This window comes from Arachis ipaensis, chromosome B09 (assembly GCF_000816755.2).
Source record: "Arachis ipaensis cultivar K30076 chromosome B09, Araip1.1, whole genome shotgun sequence".
NCBI classification, from domain to species: domain Eukaryota; kingdom Viridiplantae; phylum Streptophyta; class Magnoliopsida; order Fabales; family Fabaceae; genus Arachis; species Arachis ipaensis.
The window spans coordinates 129,108,359-129,127,636 of NC_029793.2; the positions used below are offsets into that span (position 1 = coordinate 129,108,359).

At 41.1% G+C, this 19,278-nt stretch overlaps 1 protein-coding gene, 1 long non-coding RNA gene and 1 pseudogene across 2 annotated transcripts; all 3 read left to right on the top strand.

Annotated features, from left to right (window-relative positions):
* LOC107615984 (lectin CPL) lies at positions 7,627-8,831 on the top strand. Its single transcript, XM_021110389.1, has one exon. It carries the CDS (start codon positions 7,699-7,701, stop codon positions 8,500-8,502), a length of 804 nt encoding a protein of 267 aa, XP_020966048.1. The 5' UTR covers positions 7,627-7,698; the 3' UTR covers positions 8,503-8,831.
* LOC107615983 lies at positions 10,422-12,205 on the top strand (annotated as a pseudogene).
* LOC110267169 lies at positions 13,801-14,400 on the top strand. The gene is made up of 2 exons (XR_002354526.1): positions 13,801-14,031; positions 14,318-14,400. It is a non-coding gene; the product is annotated as an uncharacterized LOC110267169 (long non-coding RNA).

The window sequence follows — 19,278 nt, forward strand, 5'->3', positions numbered from 1 at the left end:
CAAAAAATAAAATAAAAACATTTAACTTATTTTTTATTAAAAAATATTTTAGTTTTATAATATTTTAAAATTTTATATAAGTAATAAAAAACTTTAATATAAAACATAATTTTAATTATATTTTTTATAAGAAAATAATTTTATTTTACTATTTAAGAATTTTGTATGAGTGATAAAAAAGTGAATAACAATATAAAATTAATGAGATAATAAATTGTTAAACTAATATTTTTATAAATTAATGAGGTTTAAACCTATTAATTCAATACAGTGATACTTGCTAAATTAAAATTTAGAACACACATTTGATAATTATTGAAAAAATATTATCTTTATCACAAAATATTTTTTGGCGTTCGTATGTCAGCGGCGGCTAAAAAATTTGTATATGAAAGTAGAATGTGTGTTATACCTTAACGTAGTAATTTTTGGTATTTTTAAAATTATGGGAGGTACACAAATCGGATCGGGTCCGATTTGTGTTTAAAAAATTTTAAAAGTTTGAAGTACACAAATCGGACCCACCGATTTGTGTTGAAAAAATTAAAAAAATTTGGAGTACACAAATCGGACAGTCCGATTTTTTCAACACAAATCGCACTGTTCGAGTACAGAAATCGGACGGTCCGATTTGTACTCCGTACATTAAATCATCTCACATTTTAAAAAAATATCACAGTAGATCACAATTTAAAAAAATACCATTGTTAATCCAATATTAAAAATAAAAAAGTGGTCAGCAGCGCCCCTTTTATTTTTATTTTTTTTAAGAAAAATATAGAAAGATAATAAAAATATTAAATAATAATGTGAATAATAGATATGTCGAATATTCAATTCAATAGGTATGCAGATGATTATTGTACTGGATGTCTCCGGTACGGGTTGAGAGATGGATCAGGAACTTGCGGATCGAGGCGGATGCCGGATTATCTGACTGGAGCAATAGGGGTGGGTACTTGCAAAGACACTCCGACGCTCAAGTCAGAATGGATTTAAGAGGTATAAGGTGTGAGGAATGAATGAATACCTGGAGGGACTTGGGTCCTCTATTTATAGGTGATAGTAGATATCTTATCTTATCTTGTTTGGCTAAGATAAGGGAGACGTTTGAATTCAAAAGTTGATTAGGAGCTCTAAAGGGCCGGTTCCGGGCCTTCTAGAAGGGCGAAGCGGGTCGGACCCGGGTAACCGGGTTCGGGGACCATTCTGGGCGTAATATCCGTGGGTCGGATCCGTAACAGTTGTCCCCGGAGCGAGAGAGTGAGTGTGCTCGATCTCATCGCTAGAGGAACCTTTTCCTCGCCGTTTCATGGTCAAGCGAGGAGCACGTTGTTTGGGCGTCTCATCACATGCCGGGTTTGATGACCATTCCGAAGAAGGGTCGTAGATCAGGTCTGGAACAGTTGCCCCTGGAGCATGAGAGTATGCTTTCTTGGTCTCAATGCTAAGTCATTGGAGAGTCTGATTCTCTGTAGTTTGGGAGACTGTGAGGGGCCTGGAAAGGGCGTGACATCATCCTGCATTTATTGGTAGGATGTTAGTCAGTTTGGCTTTCCGCAAGTTGGAAGACCGTCAGCTCATGCTTATTTTGTGTGGCCTTTTTTGGGCCGTTATTGTGAACTTATTTTAGGCCTCTTGGTGGGCCGATTTCAAGACTTTGTTTATTTAGCTTATTTGGATTTCCGTTTTGTTGGCTTTGCGGGTGATCGATTCACGAGTCACTATTTTTGTTATATGGATATCCGTTTTGTTATTCGGATATCCGTTTTATTGGCTTCGGGGTGATCGATTCCCGAGTAGCCGTTCACTTATTTGGATATCCGTTTCGTTGGCCTCGGGGTAATCGATTCTCGTGTAGCCGTTTACTTATTTGGATATCCATTTTGTTATTCGGATATCCGTTCTGTTGGCTTCTGGGTGATCGATTCCCGAGTAGCTGTTCACTTATTTGGATATCCGTTTTATTATTTGGGTATCCGTTTTGTTGGCCTCGGGGTAATCGATTCCCGTGTAGCCATTTACTTATTTGGATATCCGTTTTGTTATTCGGATATCCGTTCTGTTGGCTTCTGGGTGATCGATTCCCGGGTAGCCGTTCACTTATTTGGATATCCGTTTTATTATTTGGGTATCCATTTTGTTGGCCTCGGGGTAATCGATTCCCGTGTAGCCGTTTGCTTATTTGGATATCCGTTCTGTTGGCTTCTGGGTGATCGATTCCCGGGTAGCCTTTTCACTTATTTGGATATCCGTTTTATTATTTGGATATCCGTTTTATTGGCCTCGGGGTAATCGATTCCCGTGTAGCCGTTTCCGTTTTATTATTTGGATATCCGTTTTGTTGGCCTCGGGATAATTGATTCCCGTGTAGCCGTTTACTTATTTGGATATCCGTTTTGTTGGCCTCGGGGTAATCGATTCCCGTGTAGTCGCTTACTTATTTGGATATCCGTTTTATTATTTGGATATCCATTTTGTTGGCCTCGGGGTAATCGATTCCCGTGTAGCCGTTTACTTATTTGGATATCCGTTTTATTATTCGGATATTCGTTCTGTTGGCTTCTGGGTGATCGATTCCCAGGTAGCCATTCACTTATTTGGATATCCGTTTTATTATTTGGGTATTCGTTTTGTTGGCCTCGGGGTAATCGATTCCCGTGTAGCCGTTTACTTATTTGGATATCCGTTTTATTATTTGGATATCCGTTTTGTTGGCCTTGGGGTAATCGATTCCCGTGTAGCCGTTTACTTATTTGGATATCCGTTTTGTTATTCGGATATCCGTTCTGTTGGCTTTTGGGTGATCGATTCCCAGGTAGCCTTTTCACTTATTTGGATATCCGTTTTATTATTTGGATATCCGTTTTGTTGGCCTCGGGATAATTGATTCCCATGTATCCATTTACTTATTTGGATATCCGTTTTGTTATTTGAATATCCGTTTTATTGGCCTCAGGGTGATCGATTCCAGTGTAGCCGTTTACTTATTTGGATATCCATTTTGTTATTTGGATATCCGTTTTATTGACTTCGAGGTGATCGATTCCCGGGTAGTCGTGTTTGGTTCAAGCCGTCGAACGGGGCAATGCTTTTGAAAAAATGAATTCCATTTATGGTTGGGCCTCGTTCAGTCTGGCTTTCTGCAAGTCGGAAGACCGTCCTCATGCTTGTTTTATGTGGCCTTTTTTTTTGCCGTTATTGTGAACTTATTTTAGACCTCTTAGTGGGCGATTTCAAGACTTTGTTTATTTAGCTTATTTGGATTTCCGTTTTGATACGATTAAATGACTTAAGCAATAAATGCAAGTAAAAAAGGCAAAATATAAAGGGTAAAGAGATAGTCTTAAACGACCTCGATCTTGTTGCTTTGGAAGGATGTTTCTACATATAGTAGCACCGTAAGTTGGTGGAATTTCAGGATCTTGGAAGCTTGGTACCGTCTAGTCTTTCGAGCCTGTAGGCTCTTTTTTCGATTACCGTCTTGATTTGGTAGGGACCCTCCCAGTTGGGCGTGAGCATCCCTTCTCCGGGAGTGTGTGGACCGATATCATTTTTTCGTAAGACGAGGTCTCCTGGTCCAAAGTCTCATCGTACCGTACTACCATTGTACCTAAGACTTATTCTTTGTTTTAGGGCTAGCTCCCGTAGGTGTGCTATGCTCCTGACCTTGTCTGCAAGGTCCCACTCTGCTTCTTTGTCGTTTCCTCGCACGGTTCTGCGCAGACTTTGGTCTTGGCGTGCATCAAGGTCGGCGAGGAAGATGCCTGCCGCATCTCGGGATCTCTTGCGGAGGGTCGAGCTGGTGTTCTCACACTCTACCGCGACTTCCCAGTCTCCGTGTATTGTGCCGATAGTGCCGTCATCGACTTCGAACTTCATGAGTAAGAATTTGGTGAAGATGACCGCCGAGAGGTTGTTAATGGTCTTTTTCCCGAGGATGATGTTTGTAGGTGGTGGAGTTCTTGAGGATGACAAATTCGGAGAGGATGGTCTTTCTTTGGTTCCCGGCTCCGATGGTGAGGGGAAGAGTGATGGTGCTGTCCGGGTGAAGGAAGTTATCCCCGAGCCCGGTTACCCCATTATGGTGGGTTTGTAGGTTTTCGTTTTGGAGCCCGAGTTTGTCGAAAGCTCCTTTGAAGAGGATGTTGGAATCTGCTCCTGTGTCGAGCAGTATTCTTCTGACCAGCCCGATTCCTATCTTTGCAGAGATAACGAAGGGGGCATCTTTCGTCGAGGTGCCGTATTGGCAGTCCTCGGGGGAGAATGTTATCGCATTATTGGTGATGATTGTCGGGGTTTGGTTTCTGACTGCCAGGACCTTGAGGTCCCTTTTTAATGCCGATTTCGACTTTTCCGGCTTATCCTTGCTTGTTATGACGTTGACGACTATGGTCGGGTCTGTTTCCGGACTTTCCCAGGGGGCTTGTCTTTGTGTCCTTGGGTTGCGTCCTTCCCTCTTTGGTGATCTGTCTCTTTTTGTGTGCTTCGACTCCCTAATGATCTTGGCGAACTCGGAGAGCTTGCCGTCTCGTATGGCTTGCTCCAGAGCGTCTTTTAAGTCGATGCAGTGCTGTGTTCTGTGCCCGTATCCTCGGTGGTAGTCGCAATATAAACTCTTGTTGCCGCCCGTTCTTTCTTTAAGTGGCCGGGCCTTCGGAAGGACGCCTCGGTCAGCTATTTGGTGGTAGATCTCGGTGATGGGAGCTAACAAGAGGGTGTAATTTGAGAATTTGTCGGTTTGGAATGTTCCTTTTGGTTTTCTCTTGGTGGGGGGTTTTGGCGAGGTGCCGTACTGCCTTTCTGCCGTTTATTGGCCGCCACGACTTGGCTCACTTCTTCGTCGTTTATGTAATTCTTAGCGACACTCTGAATCTCGTGCATAGTCCAGACTGGCTTCGCGGTGAGATACTTTCAGAAGTCCTCATTCATAAGCCCATTGGTCAGGCAGAGGCTCGCGACTGAGTCCTTAAGTCCGTCGACTGTCATTCATTCGTCGTTGAATCTGTCTAGGTATTTTTTCGTAGATTCATCTTGCCTTTGGGTGATTCTGGGCTATGAACTTTCTGGTGATATCGTGGAAGCTGACTATGGACCCGTTTGGGAGGGCGTTGAACCATTTGATCGCAGGGCCGGCTAAAGTTATCGAGAAGGCCTTACACCGGATCATGTCGGCGGCTCCTTCCAGGTTCATCCTGGCCTTGAAGGCCGTTAGGTGTTCCCGGGGATCGTTAGTCCCGTCGTATTTCATGTCAGTAGGCTTGTTGAAGTCCTTCAGGAGTTTGGCTTTCAAGGATTTTTCTGTGAACGGGATGGCTTTCATTATCACGTGAAAGTTTTCTGCTCGTTTGGCCTCCCGATGGTGTCGTCGGTCGTCTTCTCCGCGTCGGTGTTTCGGGTCTAGGGAAACGCTGCGATCGTTCTATTTGCAGTGTCGTTGCTCAGGGGGCCTGGTGTTCCTGGTATCGCGATGAGATCAGGTCCTGGAGGTCGCTTGGCTTGTATGCTCCGGGTGGTACCGTTCTTTGGGTGTAACTCGGCCTTTGAGGTTTTGCACCTTGAGGCACAGCTCTTGGATTATCTGGACCGCCTTCTCTCCCAGGCCGTCGGATGGCCGGGCTTCAGTGGGAGGACGGTTGTCCTCTCTTGGTTGTTGCTGGGTTGGGGATGGTTGGCGATGTGCCGCGCTTATTATCCTCCCGTGGGTGGGAAGAGTGTTATCTTGGAGTTTGGGAGTTGGGCTTTGTGGGTTTGAGTTGGGGTGTTGGGTGGAGGATTGCTCCTCGAGGTTCTCCGTCATGCCGCCACGATTTGGCTGTCCTCCGCATCTGTGCAAGAATCTTGAGAACTTTCTTAATCTTTTGGCTCCTGAGATGTCTGAGCTTGGCCACGGTGGTAGCATTTAAAGAGGTCGTTCATGATGAGCTTCCTTATGAATTTTCAGTAAGGTTCGAAGGGGGATCATGGCGACAGAGTTGTCATAGGTGAGGCGGCGGATGGCAGAGGTTTGGAACCTAGTGTTGAAGGAGGTGACCTCGTAGGTTTGGAGGAAGAGCTTGAAGAGTTCAAAAGAAGAAGCAACCTCGGTGGGCATGGAGCCGAAGTAGAGGGAGAAGATGGGGCCATGGAGAGACGGATGAGGGAGTGGTGAATGATAGGGTCCATGAGGTGGAGGTGTCCCACTAAAGGGAGGCGAGACTTTGGGCTCGGAAGATTTGAAATTTCACCGTTGGAGTAGGGCAAAGGTGCATAAAGAGTGTTATCACTAAGAAGGTGATTGCAAGTCGAAGAAACATTGTTCCTTTGGGATTTCGCCGTTGGAGTAGGGCGAAGGTGTGTTATCACTGCAAAGGTGATGCAAGTTAAGAAAACATTATTCCTTTTTGCTCTCAGTTACAACAAGAAATCAAGTGAGTAAGTTTGAGGATTGCTCTTTTGGGTTATCCGCCATGCCACCACAACGTTACAAAGTCCCCACAGACGGCGCCAATTTACTGGATGTCTCCGGTAGGGGTTGAGAGATAGATCGGGAACTTGCGGGTCGAGGCGGATGCCAGATTATCTGACTGGAGCAATGGGGTGGGTACCTGCAAAGACACTCCGACGCTCAAGTCAGAATGGATCTAAGAGGTATAAGGTGTGAGGAATGAATGAATACTTGGAGGGACCTGGGTCCTCTATTTATAGGTGATGGTAGCTATCTTATCTTATCTTGTTTGGCTAAGATAAGTGAGACGTTTGAATTCGAAAGTTGATTAGGAGCTCTAGAGGGCCTATTCCGGGCCTTCTAGAAGGACGAAGCGGGTCGGACCTGGGTAACCGGGTTCGGAGACCATTCCAGGCGTAAGATCCGTGGGTCGGATCCGTAACAATTATATTGATTATTCTTAATTGGATGATTATTCTTTTTTATTTGATTTACTTATGCATAGTTAATTATAGTTATATGTTCAATTCATTATGTGTGCGGATAATTATCCTAATGTTAGGATTTAGAAAGTAATTTGAGAATGAAGTATTTTTTTATTTTATTGAGATAATTCTAGAATCTATTGTTTACAAAATGGAAAAGTATAGGTAACTAACAAGATTTTTGAACAATGTGTAAACAATGTGAATTAATAAGGTTAAAAGAGTAAATTTGATTATTAGCATTAAATTAAGGTGTAATATATTTTCATTTGATTGGTGGTTATTCATGTTGTTCAAAAATTTCATTGTTCCCCTAGCACTCCCCTTACAAAATTCATTGTGTCTAGCAAAATCATTTTTTTTTTTTGAAAATATTAGGTAACCAATAACTTTCTTGAACAATATAAACAACCACGAATCAAATCAAAACACACTACATCTCCAAATTATACACCTAAATCTTAATATTAGAATAACTATCTGCACACCTAGTAAAATGAACATCCGATATATCCATTGTTCACATTATTTAGTATTTTTATTGTCTGCCTATATTTTTTTTTTGAACTAACAACAACTTTGATTAGTGTCGGTTCTCTTGCCTAATCAAGAAGATACTGGTTGGTCAAGTGACCCTTAGTCACCGAAAGAGCAAGCCACCAGAGAACTGGCGTTTTTAGTATTAGGTTCCGCCTATATAAACCCCTAAGATGGTAGTAGATATACACCATAGCATCATAAGTTGATAACAATAATATCACTCGGTCACTTATCAACACCATCGCCATGGGTATCCCAAACAAACCCATTCCACTTCTTGCTATCTTAACCATACCACTCATCATCATCATCATCATGATCCAAACCGTTAACTCAACAAACGAGATCGCCGTCACCTTCGAGAATTTCGAGAATGATTACGAGATCGAGCTCGAAGGTGATGCCAGCCTCTCAAGCAACAAAGAGGTCCAACTCACCAAGATCAACCCCGCTAACGGCAACCCCCTTCCTCAAAGCGTCGGCCGCCTCTCCTACGCCACCCCCATCCGCCTCTGGGACAAAACCACCGGCGAGGTTGCCAACCTCACCACCGTTTTCAAGTTCCTAATCAAAGCCCCCTACAACACACCTCCGGCCGACGGCCTCGCCTTCTTCATTGCTCCTCATGACGCTACCCTCCCTCCCGACTCCCACGGCTCCCTCCTCGGCCTCTTCCCCGGCCCCCCCGGCGAGATCCGCACTAACAACATCGTTGCCGTTGAATTCGACACCTTCACCAACCACGGCTACCAGGATCCAGATTACAAACACATCGGAATCGACGTTAACTCCATTGTTTCGGAGGCAACGACGGAGTGGAAATACTGGAGAAACGGAGTGACGGAGAAGGTGAGGGTTGAGTATAATCCTTACACCAAGAAACTGACGGTTTCTGCTTACTATACTTCTGGAGAGATCATTAAATTGTCTCATTCAATTGACTTGACCACTGTTCTTCCGGAATGGGTTAAGGTTGGCTTCTCAGGCGCCACCGGAGACTATACGCAAACAAACAGCCTTGATCCGTGTTTGCCACGTACGCATGCATAGATCGATATACGTACGGTGAAACTTTCCATGAAGATGGCCAGAATTGCATTCGCCTTAAAATAACTCTGGCTATATCTTCACGTGAATTTTTACTATTGTGCGTTTATGTTGTCTCCGGACTTGCCTTATATTATTACGACGGAAATGTTTGGTAACCAAAGAAAATTAGCCAAAAACAGCGATAACTTACCTTATTTAGCATTTATTAATTGTTGCGACAATTAATGAATGCTAAATAAGACAAATTCTGGCTGTATTTTTTTGTCTACCTAGCATTACCCTTATTATGATATGTGAATCTGAACTTTAATCAATATCGTTTCTGGAAATTTTAGCACTTTTTTATTTATTTATTTTACATACTAAAATGCTAATAAATCTCCCGGTGATGAGGTCGTGAATTGAAGAAACGAAATAACAAACCCCGCACTGCGAGAGGAGTGAGTCACTAGTGAATATAATATTTTTACCTGCTCCGCTAAGTAGAAACAAGTAAACGGGTTGAAATTTTGGTTCAATAAAATAAAAAAAAAATACTTCACTCAAATTACTTAACCAAAAAATTTTATTTAATAATTCAAAAAATTTAATTATTCATTATATCCTAATTTATTAAAGCATCAGATTTTTTCCAAATCTTCTGTAACTTCATCAACCAGCAACTCCTTTTTGTTAGTATCACTCTCTCCCTCACCGGACATCATTGTCGTCTCCTAACTTCTTCACGCTCCTTTCGTCAGCATCACTCTCTCTCTCTTTCACCGGACATCATCGTCGCCTTCTTGCTTCTTCACATTGTCGCTTGGTCGCCAACCAGTCCCATCGTCGCCATCGGATCCTCTTCACTACCGCTGGTTCGTCAACAAGGACCCTCATTATTACTTAAGGATAAAAATAATCATCCGCATACATAATAAATTGAACATCCAATATATTTTAATTACATCTAACTAAATACATTCCAATCAAATAATCATCCACATAAGAATTAAAATAATCATTCACGTACCTACTAAAATGATCACCTGACTCATAGGAATTAAAATAATTATTTACATACCTACTAAAATAACCTAAAGAGGCAACATACAAGATAATAAACAACGAGCTCATGTTGGACGAAAATCCCAGACTGAACATTCAGTGAACACAAAGGAAAAAAAGAGAAAAGATAACGAGAGAAAAAAGAAGATTCGAATTTGCTAAAATAACCTAAGGAGACAGTGTACAAGATAATAAATGGCAAACTCATGTTAGACGGAAATCTCAGGCTGAACATCCAGTGAGCACAAAGAAAAAAAAGAGAAAAGATAACAAGTAAAAAAAAAAAGAAGATTTAAATTTGTGATTTCTTAAGTGGATATAGAAAGATTATGTCATTTGAATTATAACTCGTTGATTTATCATTAATTAGTTTGCAAATAATAATAATAATAATAATAATAATAATAATTTAGACATACAATGAACACTAATTGTATAGTTTTATGATCAGAATGTCTGTAGCATAAAGAAAAGGGCAGTGCTAAGGTGCGGATACTTAATCATGTAGCCACGTCTCTTCAGCACGTGCTAAAAAAAAATAAGCATAGGTACTGCCCTAAAATAAAATGTAGTAATGTACTACGAATATTAATATAGCCAGCTGTTCGTCCTTTCTTTCAACTTTATTTATTTCTTATTAACACATGCTTTCTTTCATTGCACCATTCAATTATTTTTGCACCAAAACATCAACTCAAAACAAAATTCAGAACCCCACAATGCCACTCCCCAGTTACTGTATAACAATGTGATAGCTAGTGTTATTATCATCATTCATTGAAAGTATTTAATAAGGAAAAAAAAAATCTCCTAGGCCATGGCTATCTCTTGCTCAAATCATCCAAACCCAAAACCATTTTGTGTTGTTCTAGTAATTTGCTTTCTCTTCCTTTGCAAGTAATAACAAGGTGAACGCAGCAAAAGTAATTTCCTTCAACTTCACCAAGTTCTCCAAAAACAGCCCTAGCATAACTCTCCAAGGCAATTCCAAGATTCTAGGAGACGGGGTTTTGGCTTTAACAAGTAGTGAAAACCCTGTTTCAAACACCGGTCGTGTTTTGTATGCTACGCCGGTGACTATTTGGGAGAAAGCCATTGGCAACAATGCTAGTTTTGTCACTTCTTTTTCCTTTGTTGTTGAAGATGCCGAAGGTGATTACAACCCGGCTGATGAGATCATCTTCTTTGTTAGAAAGGGTAAGAGAGCGGTAGAGAAAAAGATTATGTATATTTAAGTTGTGTAAAATAATATAATATAAAATGGTATTTATAGGGAATAAAAGAATCGAAATAATAAAGACATAATATATTATCTTATAATAATAAATATTCAGATATGCTAAATAATTCTAATGAATGTTAATTGATCTTAATATATTCTAACATCTTTCTCAAACTCAAGTGATAATTTAAGTTTGAAACTTATTTAAAACAACGAAATAAAGAGAGAAAGAAAACTGCATAAACTGACGGAACAGGTGCAAACGGAACTGTCGAAAAGAAGCACAAACAGAACTACTGGAAGGAAGCGTAGACAGAACTGCCACAAAAAAATACAGACAGAACTGCCACAAGGAAATGTAAACAGAACTGCCACAAAAAACGTAGACGAAACGCAAACGAAACTGCCACGATGGAACGCAGATGGAACTGCCACGAAGAAACACAGACGGAATTGCCGAAAGAGAGCAAAAACTATATGATTTCTCCACGAGAATAGATAAGTAGCGGATGACAATAATATTTGATCATTCGACTCGGAAAGACACAAGACGAAGAGAATAAGCTAGTTGGTAAAGTGAAAAAGTATCAAAGAAATGACAAAATACAAGGAAAATGGAATAGAGAAAAAGTGAAAAAAATACGGTGATTTCACCAAAAGAAAAACAACATATCCTTTTCAAGAAGAATATCATGGCTCTGATACTATCTTAGAAAGGGTAAAAGAGCAGTAGAGAAAATGATTGTGTATATTCAAGTTGTGTAAATTGATACAATATAAAAGAGTATTTATAGATGTTAAAGGAATCGAAAAAATAAAAATGTAATATCCTATAATAAATATCCAGATATGCTAAATAAGTCTAATAAATATCAATTGGTCCTAATATATTCCAACGTTCTTTCTTGCGCCACGAGACACCGAACTTCCCAACAACTCGAGACTCGAGTGGTAGATTCCTCGGTGTTGTTAATGGCAGCAACGCTTTTAACCAATTCGTTGGTGTAGAGTTTGACACTTACACCAACGAATGGGATCCAGATTCAGCACATGTTGGAATTGATGATGTCAACTCTTTGATTTCGTTGAAGACTGTCAAATGGAATCGCGTTAGTGGATCGTTAGTTAGAGTGAGTATAATATATGATTCTTTGTTTAAGACCTTGAGTATTTTCGTTACTAACAAAAACGGTAGGATTACTACTGTTTCCCAAGTGGTTGATTTGAAAGCTGTGCTGCCGGAGAAGGTTAGGGTTGGGTTATCCGCCACCACAACAGGCGGTGGTGTAGAGGCGCATGATATTTACTTATGGTCTTTCACTTCCAATTTGGAGACAACTACAAGCAGCACAATGAATATTGCAAGATATGCATGATTTGGTCCAATTAATCCTAGTCCTAGCTAGTATATGTTTTCAAATAATTAAAGATCATGTCATATTATGGCGTGTGGATCTTGATGGATATAAATGTCATATATAAGTATTTTTATCACTATGAACAACTTATATAGATGGCTATGATGGTTGAAAATTTAAATAAAATGAGCTTATGTTGATATAGACGAGAAAATATTAGGTAATTATTTTTTTTAGGTAATTATTTTTTTTTACATTTATTTTATATTTGTGTTCTGACTAGTCAATTTTTCATTTTTTCACTAAAAATTTGGTTCTAACATTTTTCATATAGCACTATATATAGTAATAAGGTTCACCGAACTCGTATAATTAGATCTTCAAAAATTTATAGGTTTAATAGGATTTTAACAAGGGTTAGATTGAATATGATAATAAAATAATATATTTATGTTTAGTGTTTGCTTCGGTACGACGATAAATATTTTCATAAAAAGACTTAAATATCTTTTTTTTTTATATTGAACAAAAACAACCCTAATTCTTTAATTTAATTAAAATTCAATTAATTTTACTTTTATAATTTTAAATCTAAATCAATTTAAAAATTAAAACCAAAATACATTTCATTATTCATATACACTAAAAAATTACTTTGTTTATCATGAACCCTAAAATCCTAAATCCCCAATGCAGTCCAATCCCACTCCTGACTCCTCTCCTCTCGAAAACTAAAAAGTGAAAAGAGAACAAAGAAATCTAGCACCCCAGCCCCCCGCAGCCACCGCAACTACCGGAGCCCCCGCAGTCACCGCAGCTCCCGCAGCCCCACTTCGTTGTCATCACGGAACTCTCTTCCGCTGGGAAGCTCCGTAGCTAAGGTAATTAATTTGTCATCAATTCTAACATGCATCTTTACCGTTATATAATGTTATTGTTGGTTAATTGATGATTATATGATGAAGCAACTATACGATGCCGGAACAAGAAAAGTGTGGGTTCTGAGTATCTTGCAATTGGGGGTGCTTTACCAGGAGGTAAAGGCCACCATGCATTCCTCAGGCTGTTTTGGAAGCTAAAGCGAAAGAAGCAGCTGAAAAGGAAAAGAGAAAAACCGAGAAGGATCTGGGGAATGCGAATGGTGGAGCAGGTGTATACTCAATGAACTTGAGGAAGCATTACATTTTGGCTAATGATGAATGGAAAGAAGATATACTGCCAGAAATTTTGGATGGTCACAATGTGTATGACTTCATTGATCCTGATATTCTCCAAAGGGTTGAAGAGTTAGAAAGAGAAAGGGCATAAGACAGGCAGAAGAGGAAAAGGCAAGTTTGAGACTGATGGAGCTGAGTTGACTCCAGAACAGCAAGCAGCTTTAGCTGAGATTAGAAAAAAGAAAAGCTTGCTCATCCAACAGCATAGGATTAAGAAGAGCAATGCAGAGAGCCGGCCAACTGTTCCTAGGAAATTTGACAAAGACAAGAAATTCACATTTGAGAGAATGGGAAGGCAGTTGTCTTCTCTGGGGCTTGATCCCAGTCTGGCAATCCAGAGAATGCGAAGTAGGTCTGTCTCTAGGAGAGGTTGGAAGAGGGACAGATCACCTGATGGTAGAGAGAGTATAGATGTTGATGGTGATACACCCGGCAAGAAGCAGCATCTGAGTAGGTCACGTTCACGATCCAGGTCTGTACCTCGCCCACCACATGAAGTTGTGCCTGGAGAGGGCTTAAAGGACTCTGCACAAAAGATCAAGGCGATTAAACTTGCAACGAAATCTGTCAAGAAGAGAAACAAGCAAGCTCGATGAGGAGAAGTTGATAGAGTCATACCAACTCTTAAGCCAAAGCACTTGTTTTCTGGAAAGCGCTCCACTGGAAAAACCGATAGGCGCTGAAAAAGGTAATGTTTTTTGCCTTTACGTCTTATTCTTTATGCATCTTGCTTTACTAAGTCTACTAAGTCTCCACAAACCTTAGATTTCATTGCATGCTTCTGTAGCTGTTGACTGTTGTCATGCCAAAGTTACTTCTGTAGTTAATTTTATTTTATACATACATTAGATTTCATTACATGCAAGCTCTTGTAGCTGTTGAATGCTGACAAGCCAAAATTTCATCACTAGTTAGTTTTCCCTTGCACATACATTTATTCTGATCCTATAAGTTGGTTCTTCATTTTTTCTTAGCAGGGGAAATTGTTTTATGCTGGTTGTTAGAGAAGTTTCTCGGCATTACTCGAGGCTGCCAAAAGTTTTGTTTCTCTATATTAGTGATACGGTGTTAGATTTAAGTATGGTAATGTTGCCAAAATTTTATTATATACCTCTGCTCTAATTTTATTTTAGAATTTTCACTGTGTCTGTTGCATAGCTTACATTATTCATAGTTGTATGTTTTGTCAAATTTTGTGGACCCTATAATATAATTATTTGAACGAATGAAGATGGTTGAGCTTTTTTAAATGTTTCATCATGTAACTCGAAAGTAAATAAGTATTGTTTCAGCATTCTGCATCGTTTGGTTTGAACTTGTTCCAAGCTTTTGTGTAGTTATTAGAAGTTTAGCATTATAAGTTTAGTGCGCATCAAAGGGTAATTTATCACAAGTATTTCGCATTATTGCAGGATTGGGAAAAAAGGCCGTACTTAGAGTATAATATAGGTAGTCTAACATGAGAATTATATCACTAATTCCGTAATTTGAATCCGTAGTTTTGGGTGATACGGAATCAACTCTAGTTATTCAAACATTGTTCTAAGATTCCCTCACATAAGTTTAATGCCTAGTAAGTAAACAAATTGAAGTTCTTACAACTACAAGTGTATGAAAATATAGTAGTTACCGATTATAAAGAGGAAGAAGTGCTTGGATACATTAGAAAATCATACTATACTTAATGCTTATGGTAGTGTTCATACCCTGTATCGAGCTAGGTGACCCGGGCAGACTAAAGACACAAGTGACCGACCTCTTCAAGTTGGGTCGACACCAACGTCTTCTCAAAGAGTTTGGCCAAATCACCATAGGAGCCCAAAGCAAGCCCAAACGAAGGAACACAACCCAATCTAAAGGCAATCAAAGCCTAGAAAGATAAAGGCGGTTCCCCTTAAAGATAAGATGACTTCACCCAAAGATAAGATAAGATAACTAACTTATCTCATAAAAAGGTCACACCCTGCTACTATAAATACACTGGAGCACTCAGGTATAACTCATACTCTGATTCTACACAAGATACCTGCTAAAAACCTATGCTAACTTAAGCATCGGAGTCTCTTGCAGGTACCACCACCCTCCGGTGAACAAGAATCAGTAGCACCACCAGGCTCAACAAGTCGGACGCGACCGCTCCGACCACCACAGCATATCTCATCCGAAATCGACCTTCAGTTTCAGGTAACCCTCGGAACATTGGCGCCGTTGCCGGGGAACCTGGAAGTCATTCCATCATCATGGCGGATAACCTTGACAACGACCACAACTCTGATTTGGAAAACAGAACGCCGCATAAGAACGCGGACTTCACACCGAAAGATACATCTCAACCAAACGAAGATAAGCATTCGCCAAATACAAAAATCCTGGATGCACATCGGATCCAAGCCATCATCTCAGTAATTTCAGAAGCAGGATGTACCTCACAGATGCCTCAGATGCAATCCGCTGTAAAGCTTTTCCGACCACTTTAACTAAGATAGCAATAAAGTGGTTCGACAGCTTGCCACCGAGATCCATCATAAGTTTTGATGACTTAGCCAAAAAATTCCTTGCCAGATTCTCCATCCAGAAGGACAAAGCCAAACACGTCCCGAGCCTATTAGGGATCAAGCAAGGAGATCGGGAGAGTCTTCGCAACTACATGGAAAGATTTAACAAAGCGTGTCTGGACATACAAACTCTGCCCACAGAAGCAGCTATCATGGGTCTCATCAATGGCCTGCGAGAGGGACCTTTTAGCCACTCCATATCAAAAAAGCATCCAATATCTCTGAACGAGGTACAAGAATGGGTAGAAAAGTATATTAACACGGAGGAGAATTCTCGATTAGGAGAAACTTCAAAACCTAGATTCACCTACCCCTCTCGAGACAAGGATAAAGAGTCCAAGAAAAAAGAAGATCAACCTGGAGAGAAGCCTAAAAAATACCACAATTACACCCCTCTTCGGGTGTCTCTGGTGGATGTTTACCGAGAAATATGCAACACTGAGAAGATCCCACCACCCGTCCAATCAAAAGCAAAAGAGGAGGGAGAAGTCGGACAGAGTACTGTGAATACCACCGAATTTACGGACATCCTACTAACGAATGCTTCGACTTAAAAAATGTCATAGAGAAATTGGCAAGAGAAGGGCGACTAGATCGATACTTAGCCAACAAAGCAGGTGAACCAAGAAAGAGAAGAAGGGACGAAGAGGTCGGATGGGCTGAACGACCACCCCACACTCCTGAGAGACATGTTCATATGATAAATGGAGGATTCGCAGGAGGATGGATCTCTAAATCATCTCGCAAAAGACACCTTAAAGAGGTATATCATGTAGGGGAAGGAGAGAGGTCATCCGACCTCCCCACTATTACCTTTACCCAAGAAGATGTGACGGGCATTATCCCGGGACATGATGATCCCATGGTCATTACCATCATATTGGCCAATGCTAATCTCCATAGAACACTAGTAGACTAAGGAAGCTCCGCGGATATCTTGTTCAAATCCGCCTTCGACAAACTCGGTTTGCAAGATAAAGAGCTCAGAGCATATCCGAATAGCTTGTTCGGACTGGGAGATACTCCAATCCAACCACTTGGACTACATCGTAAACATAGACTACATCGTAGTCGACGTGAGCTCAGCTTACAATGCCCTAATAGGTCGGACAACACTGAACTAGCTCACCGCAGTGGTCTCGACTCCACATCTGTGCATGAAGTTCCCAACTTTGGAAGGGATCGCCACGATAAAAGGAGACCAAAAAATTGCGCAATGCTGTTACAATGAAAGTCGGAACCTTAAAGGCAACCCTAAAAGAGAGAAAATCAACACTATCGAACTCGGGAGAGTTCGAGCTCGCGAGGAACTTCATCCACAACCTCAAGGCGAGACTGGGAAGTCCAAATCAGCGATGTCCAGGATAAGACAACAAATGTCGGGGCAACCTTAAAGGGAGACTTAAAGGGGTCTTTGATACAGTTCCTAAAGGATAATGTCGACCTCTTTGCATGGAAGGCCGCAGACATGCCGGGCATAGATCCTAAACTAATGTGCCACAAACTGGCGGTATACCCAGGATCTCGACCAATACAGCAGAAGCGTAGGAAGCTCAGACTGGAAAAGTCCCAAGCTGTAGAAGAGCAGGTACAAGCCTTACTGAAGGCAGGATTCATAAGGGAGGTCAAATACCCACGATGGCTAGCCAACGTTGTCTTGGTAAAAAAGTCAAATGGAAAATGGCGGATGTGCACTGACTACACTGATCTCAATAAAGCCTGCCCAAAAGATCCCTACCCACTCCCAAGTATAGACACTCTAGTGGATGCATCTTCTGGATACAAGTACCTCTCCTTCATGGACGCTTATTCAGGATACAATCAAATGCCGATGTATCCACCCGACCAAGAAAAGGCCTCGTTCCTAACCCCAAAAGTAAATTACTGCTATATCATCATGCCATTTGGGCTCAAAAATGCGGGAGCTACCTACCAAAGATTGATGAACAAAGTCTTTATAGACCACATTGGAAAATTAATGGAGGTTTACGTAGACGATATGCTGGTAAAAATACAAAGTGAGAAATCCTTGTTGCCCGACCTCTCCAAAGTATTCGACACCATCAGAAAGCATGGTATGCGACTTAATCCCGCAAAATGCACCTTTGCGGTGGAAGCTGGCAAATTCTTGGGCTTCATGCTAACGCAAAGAGAAATTGAGGCGAACCCAGATAAATGTCGGGCCATACTCGACATGAAAAGTCCGACCTGTGTTAAAGAGGTACAACAGCTCAACGGAAGACTGGCAGCCCTATCCAGATTTCTAGCCAGGTCAGCCATAAGATCTCTCCATTTTAACGCCACATTAAGAAAAGGAAGGAGGTTTGAATGGACCGTAGAGTGCGAGTAAGCCTTCCAAGATTTCAAAAAATTCTTGGGGCAACCACCCATTCTTACCCGACCACGGGAGGGAGAAGCACTCATATTATACCTCGCAGTAGAAAATCGGACAATAGCCTCAGCACTAGTCAGAGAAAATGAAAGTGGGCAATAACCCATTTACTTCATCAGCAAAGCTTTACAAGGGGCTGAACTGAACTATCAAAAGATAGAAAAATTTGCCTACGCCCTCATACTCACTTCTCGACAACTCCGTCCGTACTTTCAAGCTCACACTATCAAGGTTTGGACCAACCAGCCCATAAAAGGCGTCTTACAGAAGACAGACTTAGCTGGAAGAATCCTGCAGTGGGCAGTCGAGTTGTCTGAATTCGATCTTCAATACGAAGCTCAGACAGCCATCAAATCACAGTATCTGGCCGACTTCATTACCGAGTACACTAATACCCCAGGAACCCCCACAAAATGGAATCTCTACGTGGACAACTCTTTAAACAAAACCGGGAGTGGCGCAGGTGTGATAATAGAAAGCGATTAGGGAACCCAAATCGAACTCTCACTAAAGTTCGAATTCCCTGCTTCAAATAATCAAGCTGAATACGAGGCATTATTGGCTGGTTTAAGGCTGGCTAATGAGGTAGGAGTTCAAAAGCTCACCATCTTCAGCGATTCACAAGTAATTACCTCACAAATAGAAGGAAGCTACCAAGCTAAGGATCCTACCATGAAGAAATATCTGGACAGAACCAGAGAATAGCTCGGACAATTCGGGGAATATGAGGTCCAACATATACCTCAGGAGCAGAATGCTCGGGCGGATGCACTCTCAAAACTAGCCAGCACCAAACCAGGGGCAATAACAGAAGCCTCATCCAGGAAACACTACAAAGCCCATCGATCTCTGAGGAAGAAAAGGTCCTAACAATATCAGATCAAGATCAAGGATGGATGGCTCCCATAATCAATTACCTCAAGTCAGGGACACTCCCCACGGATAAGAAGGAGGCTAAGAGGCTAATACGAGAAGCACAATATTACAC

Coding starts and splice junctions, on each gene's coding strand:
- LOC107615984 (XM_021110389.1), top strand. CDS start 7,699: ATGGGTATCCCAAACAAACCCATTCCACTTCTTGCTATCTTAACCATA.